At 44.7% G+C, this 17,195-nt stretch overlaps 1 protein-coding gene across 1 annotated transcript in view; it reads left to right on the forward strand.

The window, feature by feature from the left end:
- Nucleotides 1–17,195, forward strand: part of SKAP1 (src kinase associated phosphoprotein 1) — a 275,716-nt gene that overhangs the window by 236,013 nt on the left and 22,508 nt on the right. Inside the window, exons 9-11 of the mRNA XM_029929018.1 lie at nt 266–466; nt 9,059–9,109; nt 16,983–17,083. Coding sequence (XP_029784878.1) covers nt 266–466; nt 9,059–9,109; nt 16,983–17,083 — 353 coding nt within the window. The remainder of the gene's footprint in view (nt 1–265; nt 467–9,058; nt 9,110–16,982; nt 17,084–17,195) is intronic.

Raw genomic sequence — 17,195 nt, forward strand, 5'->3', positions numbered from 1 at the left:
ACTTTTCAGAGCTGCTTCATCCTGATCAAGTTTTATTGCAAGGAAGGATTTATGTTGATGGTTTAAACCTGACATGGTGCTAGTCTGGCCTCTTCTGTAGATTTCCTGCCACCAAGGCCCACATTAGAAATAACAGCCCTTAACCTAGTGTTTCATTTTCTTTTGACATATTTCATTCTCATCCCTCCTCCTCCCTCTTTCCTTCCCTGCCTTATTCTTTTCCTTTTCTCCCCATCTTGATTCATTCTCATCTCTGCCCTGGCAGATCTGAGCTCCTTAACCATTCCATATGAAGAGGAGGAGGAGGAGGAGGAGGAGGAGGAGGAGGAAGAGATGTATGATGATATTGATGGCTTTGACTCGCCGAATTCTGGTCCTCAATGCAGACCCGTCACCTTGCCTGGGAGTGTGGGGCTAAAAGAGCCCACAAAGGAGAAAGAAGAAGATATCTATGAAGTCTTACCAGGTGAGAAGTGTTATCTTCTGATTCTCTTCCATTAGTTTCAGAAATTCTTGACCTGGTGGAAGAGTATAAGTTTAAAACCTCCAGAGGAAGCTGAATCTCTGGAGAAAAGAATACAGGGAACCTTCAGTGGGGCTTCCATGATTCGCAGCCCAGAAGCTCTCCCCAGCTCCGGGAGCAAGATGGAGTGATCAGGGAGTGTCTTTTCGTCTTTGCCGTGTGAAGTAACTTATTACCCATCTCTTATTACCCATCTCTGGACCTTGAGATGAGTCATTGAAACTCTCTAGTTTCAACTTCCTTTCTGTGTAAATGTGAGAGAACTATGAAGTCGTCTCAAAATGATGAAGGGGATATCAAAAGTCTGAAGGATCATAGGTCAGTGCTGACAAACCTCCATAACCCAAGACCCTGACCGAGCACAACCCAGTAGGACCTAGTTCAGACATACCACAAATCGTATCGCATCTCTTACACATGGACCTGTTTCCTCTGCCCACCACTGCAGCACGCCCAGGTACAGATTTCTTTTCTTCCTAAGACATGATAGCTGGCATCTCAAAACCCATACAGTCATCACTGCTTCCTCCGCCTAGCCCCTTCTTGTGGGAATGAAGCAGCTGGTGAACAGCGCGGAGCACAGTGGGGGTCAGACTGTGGAAAACTGAAGCCTGATTCTTTTAATTGTGAGGTAGTTAGACCACAGGAACGCTGAATCTTCAAGTCCATTCAGAAAGATCGCTCCTGTGGAAATTTGCCAGGAGTTCAGTGCTCTGCTGAGAAATTCAAGTTAAGCCTAAATTTATAGCAATTGAAACCTCAATCCCAGATGAACTTAGGAACTAAGGTGAATCTAACACTCGGGCCCCTGAAGACAGGGCCGGTTGCTAAAAAGCATGGTCAGTAAGCAACTTGCATTTCAAGGCTTTCTGAGAAGAGGATCCAACCCTGTCGGCACTCCATTCATCTCTTCCCTGGGGGTTGGGGGTGTGGGGGGGCCACGTCATTGCTTCCTGAGTCAAGGGGCAGGGCTGTGGCTGCAAGGCTCCTTCCTTCTGGGGACCTCACCCACCTCCCCACCCACCAAGGAGAGCCTGCTTCTCTTCCTTGCACTTCAGCCTCTGCCAGCCCCGACTTCTGCAGCCTTTTTGTTGTGTTTTATTATGCAAATGATATCTTGGTTGAGGTCGAGCCATTTCTTGTGTCTGAAGTTAAAAAAAAAATGATAATTTCCTCAGCAAGTCATCGTCGTTAATGAAGTTTTACAAAAACAGATACAACCAAAGGAAAATAAAATTTCACAGGTGATAAATTTTTCCAATTTCCCTGGCAGAATTCGATAGGATTGTTAAATTAAGAGTGAAGGTGTCTGTTAGAAAGCAACGAGCAGTGATGGGTAATTTTATAGAGTGGAAAATTGAATCAAATTGCTACATTAAAACACAGCTCCTCTGAGAATCTTCCCTTTCACAGGCTGCTCCATTGCAACAGCAGGGTGCAGAAATGGATCTAATTCACAACACTCCCTAAAAGGAGATGTACGCCCCAACTTGGCCAGAATCTTCTTAGGGAGCTCACATCCTACTCACTCCTGTCCAGGCTGGGGGAAATAGCTGGTGACACCCCGCTTTGGGTCCCAGCTGTGGAAGAGTGCTCTGGGAAAACCTCACTGAACCACTCAGCCTTCTGGGGAGCAAACAAGGGCCTTGTTTAGTTCGCAAAGCAGCCAGAGAGGAGGGGGCTGAAGCTCAGAGCAAAGGAGACGAAAGAGAAGGAGCCTCGGGAAACGAGATGAGTCTGAGACCATCGCCTTAGTCCAGACGATGGCTCGATGGATGGATCTCCCCTGCCTCCTTAACTCCTACCCGTGCCCATCACGGCACTGCCGAGGGTCCCAGGGCATTCCTCCAAAACCCATGCCAGTTCAGATGTTGGGGTGGACTCCAAGAGCGTGGAAACTGGTCTGCTTTCTCCAGGAGAGCCATAGCCTATGCTCACAACAACCATCCCTTGAAAACGATGAAGGCCACACTGCAGAGAGCCAGGATCTCTTTCTTCAGAGTAGGGAAACTGTAGCTAACTTGCTTTTATAAGTTTCCAAAGGATAGTGCTGTATTCAGCCAACGGGTTCTCTCATGAAAGCCTCTCTCCATTAGTCTTTAGAGACAGCATCAGAGGTGGGCTCTATTGGCACTGAGTGACGATATGAATATTTCAGCCCCAAGTCTCCATCACCCAGCCTCCCATCCACAGACTCAGCTTGCCGCCTCTGAAGTGTCTGTTCATTACACAAGTGCCACACTACCAGTCCCGGAGGAAGCGAAAGGGAAGTGAGGGCGCCGGACGTTGTCTACCCACTGCTGCCATCTCACAGGCTCTACCGAGCAGCGGCACGTGAGAGAGAGCAAGATACTGCAGGTAAAAGTGCTGGCTCTAAGTCAGAATGCACCTCCTCGGCCACCTGCTAGCTATGAGACCTTGAGCAAGCTATTAGCCCTCTCTGTGTGTGATTTTCCCACCTGTACAATGGGGCTAACAATAGTGCCCATCACAGAGGGATGCTGTGAGAAGCCTGGGAACTGTAGTGTGTAAAGCACTGAGAACCGAGCCCTGGCGTACAGTGAGTACTCAGTAAATACTGGCTATTCATAATTTGGTGGTGTTTCAATAGGAAGTGCTACCTCCTTGAAAACTTGAGGGATGGCTAGTTCCCCGCCCCCACCAACCAAACCTGAGACAGTCCAGTTGGACATTTTCAGCTATACATATGAAGCAGGTGAAATTGAAAATCCTGAGCAGATGGCGTGTGGACTGCACCTTCTGCTCAGGCCTGTTTTTACTGCAAGGACAGGTGCTGGGTGGAGGGACGGCCAGCGAGAACGCCGGACTGTGCTAACACCGCATGCCCGTCTGAAGTCAAATGACTCGGGCTCCTAACAGTCGTCTTGTTAGAACAGGTGAATGTACTTTGCAGAAGAGACTTAACGTTGGTTCTGCCCCTCCTTCCTCTTTGGGCTGGGGCCTACACAACCCTCCTTGTCTCTCTGGGAAGGCCACGGAAGTGACATCTCCCTCCCAGAATATAATTTCCATGGGCTTCCTAGTAGAGAGAAAAGTGCTTAACATACATACCAAGTCAATACAAAAATGTTTTTTCCTAGTCAAAATAATGTATGGGTCATCAAATTAAATGCGCGACATCACATTGATCATGGGGCAATTACCATTTGCTGCGTGGCTGGCACCGTCCTTCCCATGAGGGAAAACCAGAGCAGTCGAGGTTTTCGGCCAAGACCACAAAACTGTTAGTCCTGGGTTCTCTGGTTTCAGGGTTAGTGTCCAGTGGGATTCCTGAACATCCGTGTTGAACATATGGGGGCCCTTGATTTTTAAGATCTCATTTGCAGTAGATTAAACTGTAGGGACCCGCCTCAAAGAAATGCTTTTAAAGCAGTATGCGGGAGACAGGAGGCTTTTCTGAGCCCTCTCTCAACCCTCTCTGAAATTATTTTACAGGCTAGCACAGGCCCAGTTTTGTAATTCAATATTCCATAAAAGGACAACTTTTATCAGGCTTCACGTTGTCTGCAGCCTCAAAGCTGGAATCCAGCAAGGTGCCGGAGACCACTGTGCAGCTCTAACTGGGGCCTTTCAGCAGCTGCAGGGACAACAGAATCTGGCTCTGTCCTCCAGAGAGCCTTCAGGAGAGCAAACGGGAAGAGAGACACGGGGTTCTCCCTGGGAATTCTGTGTGCATTCCGATGCTGCCCACACGCCTCAGACGGTTATTACAGACCCAGAAACCAGATTGCTTTATAATAAAGCATGTAACTGGTGGTTTTTTTTAATTTGAGTTAAATGGCAACAAGCATTCTGTGAAATTCTTTTCCCCGCTGTACTGGATCTTTTTCCCCCAGACCCATGGGAAGAGGGAATGGTGATAGTGGGTCTAAGGAAAGAAAAGGAAAAAAAGAGAGAGAGACCAAAAACACAAAGTTTAGGGGCACCTGGGTAGTTCAGTTGATTGAGAATCTGGCTCTTAATTTTGGCTCAGGTCATGATCTCATGGTTTGTGGGATCAAGCTCTGTATCAGGCTCTGCACTGAAAGTGTGGAGCCTGCCTGGGATTCTCTCTCCCTCTCCCTCTCTCTCTCTCTCTCTTTCTCTCTCTCTCTCTCTCTCTCTCTCTCTCTTCCCCCTCCCCTGCTCACACATAAGCACTCTCTCTCACTGAAAATAAATTAATAAACATTAAAAATAAAAACCACTGGGTACCTGAGTGGCTCAGTCAGTTAAGCATCCAGCTTCAGCTCAGGTCATGATCTCACAGGTTCGTGAGTTCCAGCCCCGCATCTGGCTCTGTGCTGACAGCTCAGAGCCTGGAGCCTGCTTCAGGTGCTGTGTCTCCCTTGCTCTGCCCTCCTCCACTCACTCGCACACACATGTGCACTCTTTTTCTCTCTCAAAAATAAATAAGCATTAAAACAATTATTTTAATAAATAAATAAATAAACCATGAAGTTTATGAAGAAAGTGATTTTTTTAATTTCAAAGAAAAGCAACACTCCATCAAAGCGTCAATGCCATCATCAGGCCTGAGCTTCCTGGCCGGGTTCTCTCTAACTACTCCCATGCACACTGGGCCCTGGTCACAAAGGCTGTTTGACCAACACCAAAGCCAGAATTATGCTGGCTTTTGTTTTTGTTTTGGAATATCTTCCCTGACTTCACCCTATGAACCTCCTCCCCCACCCCGCCTACGCATTCTGCTCAAACATATCTCCTTACCGACGCCCTCCCAGACGCTCAGCTGGAACTGAGCTCCGTCTTAGCCTTTACCACGGTGATTTATATTCAGGTCTTTCTCCTCCAATTAGTAGGTGCTCAATTATTATTGGTGGAATTAAATTCAGCGCATTCCGAGTGTTACAGTTAGCGCAAATTGGATTTAATATCTTGTACATCAAGACCCATACCACAGAGATAGGATGCAAATATTTTCAAGTAACAGTTGAGGTTACCAACTATACAACAGAGGATTAAGTGTGTTATTAGCATCTTGCTCAGATTTTCCGCATTGTCTGAAGAGGTGCTATAACACCCACAGATTTATAGCATATCTGTGCGGGCCTTGGAGTGGTTTCTATTTCCACTTTCCTGCACGTTCTCTGTATACCCCAAGTCTATCTGCATTTCTCTTGCATCTGTCACCAGAGCACCTTGACATCTGGTTGCACATTGATACACTTGGCATTTTTTAAGCTTCTGTCACCTTGCTCTGTTTGGGGGAAGTGGTTTCCCTCTTTCTGATCTAGTTGTTTTTTCTTTAATGTTATTCTCAGTTTAGCCGATGTCACAGCAGCACTTCAGAAAGGAGCCAGGTGTCACGGGAAGCCAGCCCCTCTCTGGGCCTCCGCGGTGGAGTCAGTGTCCTGCTCTTTTCAGCCTCTCATTAGTGTCCCTGACATTGTGCCAAGACTGTTGATTGAAATCAACTCTCTGGATACGGATGCTCATTTGTGATGCCCCATGGTTCTCTTACATGTTCACACAGCTAACAGAATCTTCCTCAACTGTTTTCCCAGTTGAGATGAGATATTTGGGAATCAAGTAGAGCATTTAACGTAATAAGTGGACAGTAATCTTCAGAGGTTAATTTGTTTAAAACCTGTGTAAGGTTGGGGTCCCATATGCCCTGTTAGGAGCAAGGACCATTATAATCTATTACTGTTTAAAGTTGAGCTAGCACATAAATTTTAATTCTCTCTTAAATGAAGATGTATTCCAGTAGATGTAATGCTAAAGTGCCTAATAATATTCTCATAAAGAAGTTCAACAAGCTCTTTAGCCTAAAGAAATTTTTTTTCAAATTAATCTCTTTAAAATGAAAGGTTCATTTTATAGATGGAAAAAAGAATGAGAAATCTAGCCATTTAACCCACCCTCTTTTGTGAGCAAAGACACATTTCTTTCTGTTGCCATGTAATCAGCTTTCTCAACGTTGGAGTTTGAAGGATACCAGTTGGATTTCATTGAAGGACCTGAGATCCAGTGTGTGCCTCTCTGTGTGTACTGTGCCCCCCTCACCCCTGCAGCTGGGAAGGGGCTGAGAGGTACGGCCTTTCCCAACCAGCTGTAGAGAGAGCTTCTGCCTCCACTACGTGCTGGTACCTACATACTCACACCTCCAAGGCACAGCACCCAGCCTCTCACGTCAGTAGCTGGCCTTCTTGACTTGAGCCCAGTCCCAGCCACCCGGGAAGGTCAACGTTAGATAGAACAGATGTGGGGATTAGAGCTTCCCCATTCCCATCCATCACGGAAGAGCTCAGTAATGGTGGTGAATGATCTGTGAGATCTATGGCCAGCGTCTGCTTTCTTTCTAGGTGACTCCACAGGCGCAATGGAAATCAGAGTATCTGGTCTGGAATTGAACTGCATGGAACAGATTTTTATTTTTCCCATTTTTGTATCATGACTAGATTAAGTGCTGTTGCCTGAAAGAATAAAGGAATCAAGTTTAGTTTTCATTTTTATCATTGCAAATACATTTACATTCTCCTATTTTACAAATGCAAAGAGCAGGCAAGCCACTTTCAATAATTTATTTTAAAATCAATGCTAATGAGGTTCTGTCTCGTCAGTGGCCGAGTTTTACAATAAAGTCTGATTTATTTAGAAAAGATCTTTGGTGTAGCTTCCCATCTAATGGTGGTGGGAAGGAGGTGGAGTCACAGGCATGGTGACCCTCCAACTTCGAATCCAATTTGTAATTCACAGTGGAGATCTGACCCAATTTACATTGATTAGAATTGGGAGGAAGAGACATCAGTGCACAGACAGCAGAGGTAGAATAAACCCTCCCTGCAAAAGTGCCTAAGCACAGCAAGTTACTGGTCTTTGTGATTGAGTTGTTTGGCTATCAGCAGAAGAGACGCTCCCCTCCAAATCACTGGGTATCTCTAAAATGGACGCCGCACCAACTCTTCTTCTAATGTTTTCAATCCTGTGAAATTGGTCCCATGTCATAAAGGAAAAGCATCACAGCAGAGGAAGGAAGGAAGTGGGCAAGTGATGGGAAGACAGTGTGCAAAGAATGATGTTTAACGTAATTTATCTCAGCATGGTCTATTTCCGATATCTGATTTCACTCCTCCATTATCTCACATCTATGTCCTTCCTGGTGGAGTGGGGGAGGGGCAGGGAGCACTACAGGTGGGAAGTAGGAAATTCTCTGCTGTGAGGCCATACGTGAAGGTAAGAAGAGCTGAGTTCTTTTCCCACAGAAGTTTGTAAGGCAAATATATATATTATATATGATACTTTTTAATCTTGGTGACGTATGACTCATTTCTCCAGAATACCAATCCCTTAATTTTTATTTTTGCACAGAAACTGTATTATTTTGTATGTGAAATCAATTACTTCTTTAATGTTTTATAGTGTTCTCATATACTTTTGTGCTGTTGCTTCTTACTTATGAGTGTGGAGTTTACTTCCCGCACTCTGACATACCAGAATTCAAATTGCGCTATAAAACTTATATTTAAAAAAAAAAAGGAACTGTCCCTAAGCCATCTCCTCAAAAATTTCATTTAGTGGCATAACTTTGGGGAAACCAGTCAGAATGGGGCTTATTATGCCCCATTCAGTGTGTGTGTGTGTGTGTATGAGAGAGAGTGAGAGAGTTGAGGTGATGAAAAGGAGAAGAGCCACTGTATTTTTGCTCATTTTACTCCCCGTATAAAATGGCTTAATATGATTCTGATGCTCAGGCCTTCTTTATAAAGGCCCAATTCCCATGTTATCAGACAGTATGAGATGAAACAGGTTAATGAGGGTAAGAAACAGGCCAATCCCGTCGTGCCTTTGACCATATAAACACTTGATCGGAGTTAGACAATAGCACTGACTTAGAACCCATTGTGTACCTGCAGCAATTAATTAAAAGACCATTCCAACTGCCCTCAGGAGCTTACAGTCTAATGAACAAGGCAGGCTGAATAACAACAGTAAAAAGATAACTACAAGCCCCAAGTAGTAGGAACATAAAATTACTTACATGACCAGCTTCTGCTACAGCTGAACAAAACTTGATACATTAAGGACTAATTAATCATGGAGGGTTTAAACACATGCTTAGCTACACACACATACACACACACACACACACACTATAACTCTGGATGCTTACACTTACAAAGAGACAATACATTTAGAAGAGACTTCTAGAAGGAGAGGAGAAATAGAGCTTGAGGGAAAGGATCAGGATTTTAGTGACAGAGCTCGTGAGTGCCTAACTAATCCAGTGGTTTGGAAGCTCCACAGGACAGAGGCCCTGCCAGTCTTACCCCCGCTCTGTCTCTAGTTCCTGCTGCAGCACTGGGTGTATACTAAGCCTTAAAAAATGGTTACGAATCAATGAATGAGGAGGGAAGGAGAGGGCCAATTTCAAGATAAAGGATAACTATTTTAAAAAAATAACAAAGAACAATGATTGTCTTAAAAAGAACACATTGGAGCTCTGACAAAGAAGCCCCCCATCTTAAGACTATTAACCACTGATTGCTAATGCTGCTCATGTTTCCCCCTCAGATGAAGAGCGTGATCTGGAAGAGGATGAGAATGGGGCTCCACGTAAAGGAGGTATGAGAGTCTGGCAGATGTGCAGGCGCCGGGTAGGATGCTCGGGCTTCGCTAATTAAGAGGCTACTGGTGTGTCGGCCTCAAAAGCCGCCCCCCGTAAGATGACTGGATAGGGAAATAGCAACCTTAAAGCAGCCACCCCCTCACCTTAATTAATGTTCCCAGAACAGCGAAGATTTATCCTACAGAGGGTAGACAACCAAAGCAGATATTTATTTTTTCCTATCAGTATTTCCTAAATCAGTACAGTGAAAATGGAATCGCCTCATCTCTAAGAGATCAGAGGACTGAGAAGGGAAAGAATGGAAATGTCTCCTCTCCGAGAGGCCCAGAGATTGCGAGTTCAGAGGGGAATGGAAATGTGTCAGATCTGAAAAGTGAACATGGGGTGAGGGATAGAATTGCTTGGTGGAGCTGTCTTCTGACGGCCTGGTTTGATTCCAGGCACATTTGGAAATGAATATGTAACAGGTTTGTTGAATACAAAATCACATCTATTCATCCCAGACTGTTAACCATGCTGGAGGCTGTTAGTGAGCCCATCTTTTTTTTAAGGTCAGATGCCCCTCTAAGTGGACCAAGGACCTATTCCATCGTTGTCAGTAAAGTAATGTGAATCGAAAGAGCCACCTCAAGGACCTTCATCCCATCAGCAGAGCCTAAATTGTGGCTGATTTAGATACTAGCTGATTTTTTTTTCCTTAGAGATTCTATGAAAGTCTTAAGCCTCGTTCTTTCCATCTTTCCCTCCCTGGTCCCTCTGCATTTCCCTCTTCCTTTCCCCATTCTCCTCTCTCTTCCTTTCTTGTGCCTTTTGTTCTCTTCATTACCCACTCAGCAAGGCCCCTTTCTCCTAAGGTTCATGTTCTATGGGAAGTGAATATGTAACAGGCTTAGTGAAGGACCTAACTTCATGTAAGTGTCCAACTTCTCCCAGGGAGAGAAAAGACAGTGAAAAGACGGCATCAGAAATCATGTGCCAAAGCAGGAGAGAAAGAAAGAACCAGGGCAAGGATGGCACAAGGTTAGTGTGGCTCTCAGTAAGCACTTCATAACACTTAACACAGATCATGAAGTCCGTTCTGAAACCTGTCGTCTGCTGTTTCCTACTTGCTGTGCAGAGTTCCAGCAGAAAATCTGTTTTCTGACCAAGCTATGTCCCATGTCGTTTCTCAACCAACTCCCATCATCGGTGCAGGAAAAACACCTAACGTGGACAGCTGGGGGGGACCAGCTGTAAGCTTCCTGTGCCCATTCTGGCAGCAGCAGTTTCTAGCAAAAGTCAAAATTCTGTTTCAGGGGGCACCTGGAAGGTTAAGGGGGTTAAGTTTCTGACTCTTGATTTTGGCTCGGGTCATGATCTTGGGGTCGAGCCCTGCATCAGGCTCTGCTCTGATAGCATGGAGTCTACTTGGAATTCTCTTTCTCTCCCTCTCTTTGCCCCTTTCCTGCTGTCTCCTCTCTCTCTCTCTCTCCCTCCCTCTCTCTCTCTGTGTCTCTCTCTCTCTCAGAAATAAATAAATAAACATTTAAAATTCAGTTTCAGACTCCTCCATCATCCCATTTTTCACCTTTCGTTCTGAGGCTCTGTCTTGGGTGGGGGCGATGGTGAGGAGGGTTTATTTCTTAGCTGTTCCAACAGCTCTAATTCAACTAGGTTGAAAAAAGAAAAAAGAAAAAAAAAAGCCTTTTGTTCCTCATGCTTCCTGCCCCCAGAATAGGTGTTGTTAAAGTGTAGTGAGCTCTAAATATGCTTCTGTGGTTTATGTTCATACTTCCCACCAGTTATAATGATTGGTGACTTAGTGATTAAAAACCAGAGGAAGACTTTTTGCTCTCTCTGCAGAATCTGAGGCAGGAATTTTTATTATTTGTGTTTACTTATTTATTTATTGAATTTATACAGTGCCTCTTCTCCAAAGGAGCTATAGAAATGGCAACAAATACGGAGCATCCAAATGCCATCTCTTAGCTTTATAACAATAAAGGGAAGGGTAGGCAGTCCCATGAAGGCATGTTAAAGAGAATCCTAGGACAGTGCACTCTCTCTGTCATAGACAAGCTACACAGGTTTGCTTCACTTAGTTTTTCTCAGGCGTCACATGTCTTTGGGGGAGGGGGGATGACTTTTCTCCTAAAAGATACTGTGATTAACAGGATGACCTTTAAAATCCACATTCTTTTCTCCAGAACTCTTCCAGGGATCCTGTTCCCAGAAACGCTGTGCTTTCCCATACCGGAATTGCTAACATTTTTAAAGCCCAACTAGATCTTATCAGAAGAGAGGGAAAAAAAGAATTCAGTTTATCCTCATTGGGTGTTAATGACCCTGTAAGATGTAATTTCTTTTATTTTATTCTGTTACCTAGAAAATCTATCACAGCCTTGTCGTATTGATTGTTCAATCTACAAAGAGCTCAGTTTACAGCATGACTGTTAGTAACAGGGTTATTTTAATGAGTGACTCTTCAACACCTCAGATGCTCACTAAATTGCAACCCATCAGCCTAACAGTCTAACACTCAGTGTCTTCCGTGATGAGAGCTTCTCTCCCTTCCCTATCAGGAAGGCAGTGTGCAGGTAACCAAACATAAAACTCATTCTGTGCCGTTTATATGAAAACTCCTGGCCATTGGCGTGGGTAGGCCATGTCAAATAAAAAGCCAGGCTGGAGGCACAACTCATTCTTAGGTCCGTCAAATATCTGACGAAGAAAGATCTCGAAACAGTTGTTTTCACTCTAAAATTGTGGGCAAACTCAGCCAAGAAAGGAGCCCATATGCAGTAATTTCCGCAGGGCGAGAAAAGTGGCTGCTGACGAGCTTCCGTTTCCAAGGCACTTTCTTCCATTTTAATATCTACCAACGGAGTGATCACATGACAGAACCGAGGGCAGCCACAGAGGTATTTGCAGCTCTTACTTTTTGAAGCTTGTTTCCCAGAGCCAAACTTGAGTTGATCATCAGCTAGCGACAATTTTGGCCCAATAAAAGGAGCCTAGGAGATGAAAATCAGGATCTGTGGGTGTTCTCCACTTCAAGATCATACTTACAACATTAAGAACCATAGTCACTTCCAAACTCAAGATGAAATGGCCATGAAAATAAGCAAATGGTAATGCACAGTTGCTCTTTCTGTTCTGGGGTCATCGTCGGTGGAACTTGGCAGATTTTTTTATGACTTTCCTTCTAAAATGGTTAATTCAGTGTCAGACCGAGTCGGCTTTACTGGGTGGAATGAACATGGTGGCCTTCTTCAGCCTGGCTTAGAGAATGTTTCAAGTCCCTTCCAGTGGGTCACTGCCTTGGCCTTTTATGACCATTTCTCACCTACCCGTGGTCTAGCAAGGACTGGCTTTCTCTGTCTTCTCATTGTTTCCATAATTTGCTAAGTATTTGCACCCATTACCAGACCTCAGTAGCACAGGCCTTGGCTCATCAAACAAACGTAAATAGTATGCTGACCTGCCTTTAGCCTCTTTTTCTTGTTCACAGCTTGAATTCTGTAGCGACCCAGTGTCTCCCAAACAAAAGCCCAAGGCGACATTTCCCCTGTGGAAGGAACACAGTCAAGTCTTGTTGTTCCTAAGGAGGAACAGAGGCAGAAAGGTATCCTGGTCCTTTTACCTTAAAACTCTCCACGCCATAGAGGGGTTTTCTTTTCCCAAATTCTGAGCCTGTCAACAGTAATACCAACTTGGCCTCAGTTATGGGAGAAATGACTATTACTGGTTATAAAGAACTTGGTGTGGAATGACAAATGCTTTGCAACAAATACCTAGAGAAGAGAGAAAAACACCGTATATTTGTAAACTTAGACCGTCGCTATTCTTCCTATGGCATTTTGTTTGCTGGGAGCTTAGCTTCTTTTAGGTGGGATAAAGAAAATAAGATGCTGACACACACACCCCCCCCCGCTTTTTTTTTTCTAGAAAAAGTCCTTCTCAGCTCTGCTAGCAATTTAAATGCAGTGATCATACCCATTAGCTTCTCTATCATTGTAATTGTTGTTAATTGTTATAACTGTTTTAGTTATTAGTGGTGTCATTATTGCTCTAGGTCCTCTGTCTGTTTTATGCTGAATATATTAGTGCTTTGCTTTTGAATTACCAGGCTTTATTTAGTGCAGAGTTACGGTTTTTTTGGAGAGGCGTTGAGAAATGCTGGCATTAAGCTTTATTCTTTTGTTTTTCATTCCAAATGGACAGACTGGAAAAAAAAATAATTAGATGGAATAATGTCCTCAAAATGAGCATGAGGATGCTTTGAATTAATTAAATGGTCAGAACGCTGCACCATTTCTGATCTCAGACTGCTGCTGGCGTGTGTAAACCCAAAGGAGCCTCAGTCCAGCCCACAGAGGCAATCTTCTCTCTCAGCCTCCCAATTCCTCCCTGATCTCAACGTCAAAGCCTCCTCATGCGTCCTCTCTCGTTTACAGAATGACCTGGGCAAGTTTAGGGAGAGGCTGGGCTGGCCCTGCAAACCCCCAGGCCTCCCAGCTCTTCCTGAGGCCACGCGTCAGGAGTGAAGCCCTCCTCTGCCTTACCTCGGCCCACCCTTAGTCAGGCTTTTATAACACAACCAAAGCTTCTGGGAAGCCTTCCATGAGGTTAGCTTCCCTATTACACACAGCACCCGCAACTTCTCCTTGGAAGGCCCATCACAGTCATAAGTAAGTATGTATCTGTGCGAGTCTGTGTCGCGGTGCCTGCTCCGCCAGACGGCAGCCTGAGAGCAGGGAGTCTGTGTGTGGCCAGTGCGGAAGTCCCAGCATCCAGCACCGTCCCTGGCGCTTAGTAAGTGCTCCGTGTGTGTCTGTTGAATGCCAAAGAAGGAACGTAGTGAGATCGTGTGCACCCATTCACATAAATGCAAGTCACACGCATGTTAAAGAGGGTGTCTGCAGGGGCGCCTGGGTGGCTCAGTCGGTTGAGCCTCCGGCTTCGGCCTAGGTCAGATCTCACGTTCGTGGGTTCAAGCCCCGCGTCGGGCTCTGTGCTGACAGCTAGCTCAGAGCCTGGAGCCTGCTTCAGATTCTGTGTCTCCCTCTCTCTCTCTGCCCCTCCCCCTCTCACGTTCTGTCTCTCTCCGTATCAAAAATAAATAAAACATTAAAAAAAAATTAAAAAAAAAAAAAGAGGGTGTCTGCAAATCCACAGTCCTGTCTGGTCCTGCTCAGGCGTGCCTCCTCACTGATGTCCCTAGTACCAGGATCCCTCTGTGTAGACAGCAAGTCCCCATATTTAGCTCTTCATTCTGCTCATTTTTCAAAGCTGTGCTTTTATGGTACTAGTTCTGACGGTTCTGATTCTTGAGCTGCATTCCTGAGCTCTATCTATCTTCTTTTAGCCTTTAACTTCTGAAGCACCAAGAGCATTTTCTATATTTGTTCTTGGAAGGCTTTTGTTTTCCTCCTAGCTTCTTGCTTTCCATGTGCTTTTTAGAATAGATCTTTTTTCAGGTATTCTTCCCTGGTGTCTTTCATGTCCAACATCAAATTTTACATATTTGCCCAAGGAGTACTCATCATCCTAGGAGCTATTCCGTACCCAGGCACGTGGGGAACAGTACCCGCCAGTGACCGTCTGCCAGGCCAGGAAAAGCCCAGACAGTTTTGTTAGCCTTCTTACCATTCAGAAATGTCAAATTGTGTTTTAGAATTGATTTTCATAGGGGCGCCTGGGTGGTTCAGTCAGCTGAGCGTCCGACTTCAGCTCAAGTCATGATCTCACGTTCGTGGGTTCCAGTCCCACGTCAGGCTCTCTGCTGACAGCTCAGAGCCTGGAGCCTGCTTCAGATTCTGTCTCCCTCTCTCTGGCCCTCACTCACTCGCACTATGTCTCTCTCTGTCTCTCAAAAATGAATAAAGTTTAAAACTTTAGGGGGGGGGGCGGTGTCTGCTCACTCAGTTAAACCTCCAACTTTGGCTCAGGTCTGTAAGTTCAAACCCCGCATCGGGTGCTGTGCTAACAGCTCAGAGCCTGGAACCTGCTTCAGATTCTGTGTCTCCCTCTCTCTCTGTTCCTCCCCCGATTGCACTCTGTCTCTGTCTCTTTCCCTCTCTCTCAAAAATAAAATTAAAAAAACTTTTAAATAAAAATAAAAATCTATTTTTATAAAACTATTTTCTCTATAATATATAAGTGCATGAAGAATATCGAGGTCAATATACTTTTCATTTCTAATTCTGTCCAAATATTCGGGTGATTAATCAACTGCATTGTGACTAAACAATACATTAAAATATCCTCTGAGAAAACTATGTTCCTTCTTTAGGAACTGATATTTCTCTATGCCCTGATATCCTCCAAAACATATGCCTTGTCTTTCCAATAGTTAACATTTTTCTCACAATGTATTTTTCTTCCAAACACATTCTTAACTCTGCGGTTTCCAGGGTAGCTGTGCCCTCTGTCGTCTACTGCGTATATAAACAATCATCCTTATAAAAGAAAACACGCCTGATCTCCATATAGTTAACACGTTTACTTCTGTTCGCAATATCTGAGTCTCAATCACATGGCTCTGTCCCTCCTCGAGTTTTGTGCACTTTAAGGTTCCTACCAAAGTTCTGAGACTACAGGGATTTGGTTCTTCTGTGCCTTTATTATTTGAACTGCTGGTAAGTTAGGAATGAGATTTTTTAAAAAAGCAAACAGCCACCCACACTGCCCATTTGCCTTCTTCCATCTCTCCGTATCCTCAGCGACCAGCACCATCGTTCCTCATGGGAGGGGCAAAACAAATGAAGGGAAAGGTAGAAACTGGTACTAATGGGTTGCCTAAAAGTCACTTGGATTTTCATCAGAAGCCAGGACTCCTGACTCCCATCAATAAGAATCTCGTCTTTGGTGGGTGCCTTGCTGACAGCGCTCACGAAGAGCATCCTAAGGAGCGGAGCACCACCACATCCTCCCTGGTCTGGTGGACATTCGCTGTCCTGCCATTCATATCCCCAGATCCTCTCCCACTTTGTGCTCTAGTGTTTAACCTTTCCGGGTAGGAGAAGATCAATACAGACTCTTCATTGCTAAGAATCGATGGCTGTCCTGTGGCATCACTGCCATCTAGTCTTGCTGAGAAGCCCAGTAAATCTCTCCAGCTGCTTCAAAAGCTTGGTGTGTCGTCTTCAGTTGCTTTCATTTTTAATGCAGATCACTTTGGTTTCTGTCCCCCTGGGGGTTTGCAGATAAATCTTGGCAGACATGTTCAGGGTCTACAAATGAGATGCTGGAAAAGGGCCAGCCCACCCAGAATTTAGTTGTAATGGATGAGACACCCCCTTGGTTCCACTTAAAGCATGAGCTCCTCGTAACTGTATTTATTGGGGGGTTACCTCATACAGTACCTGAGTGGGAAGTGCCCAGGATGAAGTCTCCTATAGAACAGAAGAGACCAGCACAGGAGACTGTGATACAGACTCATGCTGGCTGGCTCAGCCTCTCAGTAAACAGGCAAAAGTCCGAGACTCATCCCATTCCTTGAAATGCATATTGAAAGAAGCACTGGTTGGTGTAGAGGCCCTGGATCTAAAAAATATGTGGCAGGAAATCTCTGCATTGCTTATTTACAAACCGAGCAAAAAATTACCTGCCTGATTTTCTTGTATTAATAAATGAATGTATTCATCATATTATTGAATAGCATCTGACTAAGGGTGATCTGTAAATATTTAATGTTAGTTCATGATCTCCTTTTCCCACAGTCCTTTGCTCATTCTGAATGCGTGGCTGTATCTTGTCCCAACCCCCCTAAATCTTAGGTTTCCTAGGGGCAGTATCAGAACTCTGATTTCCATTTGCAGCAAAAATGTGGGTTCCATGGAGAAAGACAGAGTCCTTTTAACTTTGATTTCTCCTCTCTTTGATCAGTGGACTATACCAGTTATTACCAGGGCCTGTGGGATTGCCATGGTGACCAGCCAGACGAACTATCCTTCCAACGGGGTGACCTCATCTACATTCTGAGCAAGGTAAGGACCTAGAGTGTGGCGCTTGGATCACAAGTTGATCTTTTTCATTCTTGTTGATGTAGTCACCATAACCAGAGTCATTCCATGCCATGCATTTCTCTTGTGTGTATTA

The sequence above is a fragment of the Suricata suricatta genome, chromosome 17 (assembly GCF_006229205.1).
Source record: "Suricata suricatta isolate VVHF042 chromosome 17, meerkat_22Aug2017_6uvM2_HiC, whole genome shotgun sequence".
Taxonomy (NCBI): Eukaryota; Metazoa; Chordata; class Mammalia; order Carnivora; family Herpestidae; genus Suricata; species Suricata suricatta.